This window comes from Bos taurus, chromosome Y (genome assembly GCF_002263795.3).
Source record: "Bos taurus isolate L1 Dominette 01449 registration number 42190680 breed Hereford chromosome Y, ARS-UCD2.0, whole genome shotgun sequence".
Taxonomy (NCBI): Eukaryota; Metazoa; Chordata; class Mammalia; order Artiodactyla; family Bovidae; genus Bos; species Bos taurus.
In genome coordinates, this window is record NC_082638.1 from 30,531,700 (window position 1) to 30,540,883 (window position 9,184).

General features: G+C 37.9%; 1 protein-coding gene across 1 annotated transcript; it reads right to left on the reverse strand.

Moving 5' to 3' along the window:
* Window positions 1-3,568: 3,568 nt before the first annotated feature.
* Window positions 3,569-5,362, reverse strand: LOC132344679 (zinc finger protein 280B-like). Its single transcript, XM_059884319.1, has one exon. It carries the CDS (start codon window positions 5,297-5,299, stop codon window positions 3,668-3,670), a length of 1,632 nt encoding a protein of 543 aa, XP_059740302.1. The 5' UTR covers window positions 5,300-5,362; the 3' UTR covers window positions 3,569-3,667.
* Between the last annotated feature and the right edge of the window lie 3,822 nt (window positions 5,363-9,184).

Below are 9,184 nucleotides of genomic sequence, written 5' to 3' on the forward strand. Positions count from 1 at the left end.
GTCTCTGTCTCTTTAAGTGGTGCTGTTCCCCTTTGCCACTGTCTGGACACCAGCACTCATACAAGAAGCTTATCCTTGCCGTGAAGGCAAGCCCTTCTCCTCCTGAGTGATTTGCACTAACCTGAGATCAGACTTTTTTTTTTTTTTAATGTATTTAAGAAAACAAGAGCTGCTTCTTGGAAAAACAAAATCAGAAACACTGATACAACTGTGGCAATCTAATAAGGGGAAGAGGAGGTTAATTCCAGTACTAGAAATGAGAAATGGAATGTGGTTCTGAAACGATAATGTTCAAATCTGAGTGGAATTACTTTTGTTTCAGGAAAGATCCAGTCAAGCAAAACCCTGGGGAATGAAAAGGAAGGAAAGAAAGAGGAAGAGAGTCAGGGGAAGAAAGGAAGAAAAGGAAAGGAAGGGAGAAAGATAGAAAAGGAAATGTCTCAACAGATATTGTAAACTTCCCAATAAAACAATTCTCTTTAAAATCTAAAAACAGAAATAGAAATTCATTAAGCCATATCCTCATTGCCCTTGATGGTACTAAGAACAAGAAAACCCATTTACACATCAGTGTTTAGAATTTGTGGCAAACACAATACGATTATGAAAAAAAAAATAGAAATATGCCATGTTATTTGTAAAAATATGGACAGCAGAAATATTTTTGTAAAAAACATTTTATTTCTATAAATAGTAATTTTACTTAGAATGTTTTGGCAACATTAATAAAACAATAAATTTTACCTGAAAGAACAAGCAAAGTAGACAAGGAATTCACAAAGGGCAATAACAAAATAGTGATCTTGACAGATATTCAATACATTTGTAAACAAAACAAAGTGTCATTGCCTGAAAAAAATACAGAGGTATCAACAGAAAAACAGAGGAAGCTCCTGAAAGAACTCAATTCACTATTAACTATATTTTATTTGCAGGCACAGAAACTGACTCAAGCTAATTCTAAGAAGCAAAGCCCTGATGTTATTATCTCTTCTCAGTGTGTGTGTGTGTGTGTGTGTGTGTGTGTGTGTGTGTGTGTGTGTAAAGTAGGAAATTTAGGCTGGAGAGGTAAGCAGAGAGTAGAGACTTAAAGTGCCTTTAAGGAGGAGGAGGAACTGGAGAGGGTTGAGGATTTCATTGTGTGATTTGAACAGCACTGGTGAAGCTCAAACAAGGGAGGTAGCAAGCCATGCAGGCCTAGGGGAAGAGCATTTCCAGAAGAACAGCAGTTGCAAAGTTTTTGGATTGGGAAGAAATGTATTTGCTTAAGGAAAAGCAAGGCCAGTGTTGTCAAAAACAGGGCACCAGTGGGGAAAATAGTAGAGTAAAACGACAGAGAATGGAAGAGAGGAAGTAGTCAGGGACCATATCACTGGGACCTTTTTATTTGGCAATAAATACAACTTGTACTCCTTAGGAGCATACTTCAGAGCAAACAACAGTAACTGTGTTCAAAATACTAAGCAACAATAAAAACATATGAAGAAAACATTTCATATTTTTACTATAGAAATAGAATAAAGGAGATAAGAATGCAATGGTCTGTACATTTATTTATACATAGAGTTTTCACCTGAGACCAGGACACACATACACACACACACACACACACACACACACACACACACACACACACACTTTATACACCTAAAAGTGGTTTAAGCTGACACTTTGCAAAGTGCTTTGGCCCAAGAAAATTAACTGGAAAGGCCTAGTAATATATTCAAAGTGCAAACCAATCAATCAAGCATTGAATAAATAAATACAATCTACTTGTATTTGAATTTACACTCAAGAAATTACCTAAAATGGAGACAATAGGCTTACTCTAGCTTAGTCATCTGTAGTCCTTCCTCTTCCGTTCTGAGATGGATGCTAATACCTTGGTGATTACCACTTTCCAGGGTTCTGTGAAAGCTTAGAGCATTTAAATAAATTGTGGAGGGGGAAAAATAGTGGGGAGAGACAAAGAGGAGGAGAAAGGAAGAGGAAATGGAGAGATTTCTCCTGGCATAGGTATACAGCCAGGATCCCAGTTTCCTTGAATGGTGCACAGAGATTGCTAGGTAACTGTGCCAGAAGTGGAGAAAGTATGGCATTCAACTCCAGGAGGAGACTCAACTCCAGGAACACACAGAGGAAGCCAAGTGTGCTGATGTTCAGGAACCAATATTTAGAGGGTACCCTGCAGGTCTGTGAAAGAGCTCTTGGAGACCGCAAGAAAAAAGGTTTCCACAAGTATAATCACAGACTAGATAGCTGGATAGAGTAGCGGAAGGATAATAATTCTATGACGTGATAATTACACAAATAAATGAGACAATTCCTGCACATCAGACGGTGTCAAGTAAGACTGAAAATCAGTATTAGTTTGATAAAATGGGAAATTACCCACACAAAGAATTAGCTGTTAACTGCAATACATTCGTGTTCAAGGCAAGATAAGATACAAAACTGAAATCTTCACATGTTCAACTAGGGTAAGATACATGTAACTGGAAAAGGTAAGGAAAAGTTCTATAGAGGGTTTAATCACCCTGGACCCTCTGTATCCACTACATTTACTATTCTCACACAACTCCATTGTAGCTTAAGGGTAAGAGAACTAAATTTAGCCCAATTCAGAAACTGAACAGATTCCCTGTGTTTGATCCTTTTCAGTTAAAACTATGGGTCCAGTACAAATCAAACTGGATGTCAAGGCTTTTTTACTTGGGAATCTTAACTTGCTTTACTTTTGTGACTGAGACAGATATGGCTACTTCACTGTGACTAAAGGCTAGCCAAATGGGAAAGGGGATGGAATGAATCAAATTCCCCTTTTGATCACTAAACAGGAGGTCCACAGGAACCAGGTCCCATTCTCTTAACTATCTCCGCTTCCCCAACTGCAGTCAATGATAACACAGGGCCTGCTTGATGCTTGCAGGGGCCTCTCACCAAACACAGGCATTTAAATGGTTGGCTTTCTTGAGATGTCCCTGGGCTAGGTAAAGACACTCTGAGACAGTGTTCCTTCTGCCTTGGCTCCATGCCTGGAGGGAATGCATACCTCTTCCTCCAATGGGACAAGAAGCCACAGCTCTCCACTGACTAAATCCCATGTCTGGTCCCAACTCACATCATAGCTTCTCCATCAACTTCTCCACACCAGGCTTTTGGAGCCAGGTTATCTTAGATCAGCACAACAGAGGCACTTCGGAGAGTTCAGCAGCACAAGGGAACATACAATAACAAAGCCATTCCAATCTGTCTATATAGTTAATATTGAGATAGTCAAGGCATGAAAACAGTTGAAAATTACGTTGCTAAAACACTCTACAGATTATACGTATAGCAGAGCTTTCAAACTTACAAATAACATGAAATACCAAAATAGGCTGTTACTTTTCCTTTCGCCACCTCTCTCGTTCTCTCTCTCTCTCACACACACACACGCACACATACTTTTTAGTGCTAAGACAACTGTATGAAAAACAGGTAATATATTTTTAAATAACATCTCAATATTCAAACAAAACTATACTTCATGTATTTAAAACAAAAACACATAAATTACGCATTGGTTTCTCTGTATTTATTATTGAATAATGCTATAGTTGAATTTTTTGTTTTTAATGGAGTTTATAACTTTGAAATACTTGCTTCAGACTTACTTAAAGTAGACTTAACCGGGTTTTTTTGACCTCCTACTTTTAGATTTGGGGGGTGATGGTTCAGAATCAGATGCGTTCACAGTAATGGATGCTACTTCCACCAATCCTGGTTGAAGGGGTTCCAGTGATACCTGAATAACAACTTTTGTTTCAGGAGGTAATCCTTCTAGCTGCTTAGGCTTCTTAAACATTTGATGACACTGGGTCTTGTGCTCCCTTTTCTCTTTACAAGTTAAAAATTGTAGCCGACATTTGGAACACTGGTGAAAACGCTTTGCCCAGTGCTGTCTATAATGACATATGTATAGTGCTTCAGTTTTAAAAATTTGGAGACAAAAGGGGCAAAGTAAATTCTTAGTGTTACCATGGTATGCTCTGAAATGTGCATCCACATCTGCAAAGAATGATGATCTGTAACTGCAAACCTGGCATACATAGGGCATTTCACCAGGCTTATGATTATCTTTCATGTGCTGTAAGAGAATCTGATCTGCCTCAAAGGACAATTCACAGATTTTACAGACTGTGCAGGGCTCCTGGGAAGTGTGGACACTTTCAATATGACACTGCAGCTGGAAGGGCGTAGGAAACTGGCGGTGGCAGTGCTGGCAGGTGGTGTGGTATTTCCAGCTGTCACCTCTCAGCCTCTCAAGTTCCAAATGGTGCTTCATGTGATTCATAAACTCAACATTTTTTAGAACCTTCAAGCAGCTGTGGCATTTAAAGGCTGTGTGAGTTTTTGGTTCTGGCTGCCCATCTCCTATATGCTGTCCATAGTAGAAGTCACGAAGTAACACAATCAGATTGCCTTCTGTGGGATCAGCAAACTTATTTTGACTTGATACACTTGGAAAGTCAGTTTTTGTCAATACATTTCCCCCTACAGGACTTACAGGCTTGCAATGAACATTGTCCTTTGGAAAAGCTGTTGGACAAGGTTCTCCACTCTGAACATGGCTTAATGAGTTATGAACACTGTCTGGTGTGCTTTGCTGAGTAGTCACTGTATGAAAAGTACCTGAAAGGGACAAAGCTAAAGAATGTTCTCCTATAACTCCATCACTGAGTGTAGGCCTTTTGGGACTTGTGCTATTTGTTTCAGAAGTGGAAACTCGCTTTGATACACGAGGACTTTTATCCATATCTCCTGCAGAAACTGCTGTTTCTACTGGATGCTGCAATGAACTTGTGAAGGTAATCAAAGGAGAACATAACTCTGAAAAGCTATTAGGCATTATTTGTGGTGAAATATTTTTAGAATCCGCTTTGGACAAAGACTCAATAATAATAGGACTATCTGTTGATCTTGATTCAGAGACAGAAAGTGGCAAGACAGTCTTTGCTTCTGATGTAGGAGTCACATGACTAACAGGCTGTAATTTCTGAGCATTATCTTTCCTGAAGTGACCACACCTATTTCTCCTTGAACAAGAACCTGGGGTAACTCTGTTCAGTATGTTTGAAATGACTGGTTTTGAATTTGAGGTCATCCCAACAAAGATCACATCATCATCCTCATGTACATGTTCCACTCCAACCAAGATGAGTTCAGCATCTTCATCATTTACTAGTTTGGTTTCTCCCTCGCTTTTCTGTGGTTCTGGCTCTTGTTCTTCTTCACATGACATCCATGGTGGTTCCATATTTTAAATACTTTTTTGTTCTTGGAGGGTGTGACCACAAGTCCCAGTGCTTCCTTTAAATAAACTGCCACCTAGGTATAAATATACTACATATTAGTTAAGTACAGAAAAATGTACTATTTGGTTATCTCCAAAACTCTATGGTAGTTATAAACACCCTTATCTTACAAATAAAGATACTGAGCATCAAAGAGACTAAATGAAAGATGAATAACCTATGACTACAAGTCTACATGACTCAAGAATAATAGCTTTGTTCCATGTTGATTTTAATCTCTTCTAAGTAAAAAAAAAAGAAAGAAAAAGAAAAAACCGAATACCACCACTGATCATTAGGAGAAATCACATGTAAAGCACGAGTATTTTTACAACTGCACTATTGTACAGTGTTTAGAAACATGGACTTTGGAGTCAAAGAAGATTAAGCTGGAATTCTAAGTTAATCACACACCAGCTGCATCTTTTTGGGCAAATTTATAACTTTTAAATGTGTTTCCGCAGCTTAAAGACAAACATGCTTATTTCTTAGACTTAAGGTTAAGCTCTTTTTAAAAAGCGTCAGCTATTTAATGGCATCTTGTTTTGTAGTAAAATTGGAAAAAAAGTTATCTTAAATGCACATTACAACTGATTCACACATACTAATTTCATAAATGTTAATACAGAAAATAGGTAGCAAATTCAAATATAAAGTATCTATACACAGTTAACAAACAGCATAATTCAATGTCAAGCACTTAACACAGGCCTAGAAAATTGAGAATGAACTCTCTTCATAATCTCACCCCCAAAGCCACACTTATACATCCTAAATTTCTTCCTCTAATCCTGACTAAACTTAAATCCAACAATGCTTCATCCTTCATTCCACATTTCTCTTCCCCACATATCAGGCAAAGTCATGACAGTATTTCACTAATACCAATATCAGACAGAGACATCAAACACACACACACACACACACACACACACACACACACACACAACGGATATTCTGTATGAATACAGATGCAAGAGTCCTCAACAAAATACTTGCAAACAAAACCTAACAACATATAAAAAAGATTATATACCATGATCACGTGGGATTTATGGAGGTATGCAAAGTTGGTTCATTATATGAAAGTCAATCGACATTATGCCATTTTAACACAATAAAGGACAAAAAACACATCTGCCTGCAGAAAAAGCATTTCCCTGAATCTAGCACCTTTTCATAATAGGGGTTAAAGTAAACCACTTAATAACTAAGAACAGAAGAGAACTTTCTCAAAGGGTACCTGTAAATGACCCACAGCTAAATCATACTTAATAATGAAACAATGAAAGCTTTCCCTATAAGATTGGGAACAACATAAGGAAGTCTATTCCACACTTTGGTTCAATATTATACTGGCAGTTCTATAACCAGAGCAATCAGGTAAGAAAAAGGAATTGTTGTTGTTGCTTAAAACAAACAAACAAACAAACAAAAAAACAGCCTTCAGAATGGAAAGGAAAAAGTCAAAGTATATTGGAGATACCATACTTTTATATATAGAAAATCCCAAAGAAACCACAGGTATTAGAATTAATAAAAAGCTTGAAGAATATAAGATAAATATTTTAAAAGTCAATCACATTTCTATACAGTAGCAACAAATGTTCTGAAAATGAAGTCAAGTAAACACTTGACTCTACATTAGCATTAAAAATAATACTTAGGATGTCAGAAAGAGAAAGACAAATATCATATGGTATCACTTACATGTGGACTATAAACTATAACACAAATGAACTTATCTGTGAAACAGAAACAGACTCAGAGACATAGTGAGCAGACTATGTGATTACCAAGAGAGGAAGGGTGGGGGAGGCATAGATTGGGAGCTGGTGACTAGCAGATGCAAACTATAATGTTAATATATAGAATAGATAAAAAAAGATCCTACTGTGTAGCACAAGGAACTATATTCATAATTTGTGATAAACAGTAATGGGAAAGGATATGAAAAAAATTGTTCGTGCATGTGTGTGTGTTTACATATGAAGGAAAGGAAAGGTAAAAGGAAGGAAAGGAAAGGAAAACTCTTGGCAAGTATGTACAGAAACTGGACCTTGTGTGTTATGGATAGATTTTAAAATGGTGCAACTGCTACAGAAAACAGTCTAAAGCCTCCTCAAAAAATTAAAAATAGAACTACCACATGATTCATCAATTCCACTTCTGAATATAAATTCAAAAGAAGTTAACATGGGGTCTTGAGATATTTGCATAGCCATGCTCAAAGCAGCACTAATCACAACAACTAAGAGGTGGAAGCATCTAAACATCTATCAAATGTGATACATACATATAATGGAATATTATTAAGCCATATAAAGGAAATTCTGCCCCAAGCTACAACTTCATGATCACTTAAGACATCAAGCCAAAGGAAATAAGCCAGTCATAAAAAAGACAAAAGTGTATGTTTCCACTTATACGAAATATCTAATATAGTCAAGCAATAGAAAGGAACAAAGTGGAATGATGGAGTCCAGGGTCCATGGAAACAGGGAAGAAAAGAGGAGTTGTTGTTTAATGGGACAGGTGATGGGTACAGAGTTTCAATTTTGCAAGATGAAAAGGTGTAGAGATCTATTTCATAGCAATGTGATAAGGAATTCCATGATATTTCAGAGGTTAGGACTCCAAACTTTCCTATTAGGGGCCTGGGTATGATTCTCAACCAGGAAACTGTCATTTAAGCTGCATAGAACAGCTAAAAAAATGACAACAACAACAACAAAACAACACTGTGACTCTGTGTGTGTGTGTGTGTGTACTTGTGTGAGTTGCTCAGTCGTGTATGACTCATTGTGTCCCCATGGACTGTAGCCCACCAGGCTCCTTTGTCGATGGGATTCTCCAGGCAAGAATACTGGAGTGGGCTGCCATTTCTTTCTCCAAAAAGGCTGATGAAATTGTGTGAAATACTTAGCACGTAAAAATGGTTAAACTGGTAAAAATTTAAGTTAGATGTTTGGTTTTTTTACAACAATTAAAAAAAAAATCTAACAACCAGGAAAATAATTTGAATGGACTTTTCACCAAATATGATATGCAAATGGCCAACAATCACAAAAAATACTGCTTAACATGATTGAAAGTGAAAGAAAGTGAAGTCACTCAGTCATGTCCGACTCTTTGTGACCCCATGGATGGTAGCCTATAACGCTCCTCCATCCATGGGATTTTCCAGGCAAGAATGCTGGAGTGGATTGTCATTTCCTTCTCCAGAGGATCTTCCCAACCCAGGAATCGAACCCAGGTCTCCTGCATTGCAGGCAGACATCTTACCTTCTGAGCCACCAAGGAAGCCCGTAACAAAATGTAAATCAGTCTCAGTGAGATACTACTTCACACCTATTAGGTTGCTGCTGCTGCTAAGTCGCTTCAGTCCTGTCTGACTCTGTGCGACCCCATAGACGGCAGCCCACCAGGCTCCCCTGTCCCTGGGATTCTCCAGGTAAGAACACTTGAGTGGGTTGTCATTTCCTTCTCCGATGCATGAAAGTGAAAAGTGAAAGTGAAGTCGCTCAGCCGTGTCTGACTCTTAGTGACCCCATGGACTGTAGCCCACCAGGCTACTCCATCCATGGGATTTTCCAGGCAAGAGTACTGGAGTGGGATGCCATTGCCTTCTCCTACCATTAGGTTGGCTGTAATCAAAAAGAGGAATAATAATAAGTGCTGCAGAGGATGTGGAGAAAAGGAATCTTCATATATTGTTGATGTAATTGCTGTAAAATAGTACAATCACTTTGGAAAAGTGGTTTGTCAGTACCTCAAAAATTAATATAGAGTAGCCATATGATCCAGAAATTTCACTCTTTTGTATATATCCATAAAAAATGAAAATG

Excerpts from the sequence above, each read along its gene's own strand:
- LOC132344679 (XM_059884319.1), bottom strand. The coding sequence starts at position 5,299 with ATGGAACCACCATGGATGTCATGTGAAGAAGAACAAGAGCCAGAACCA.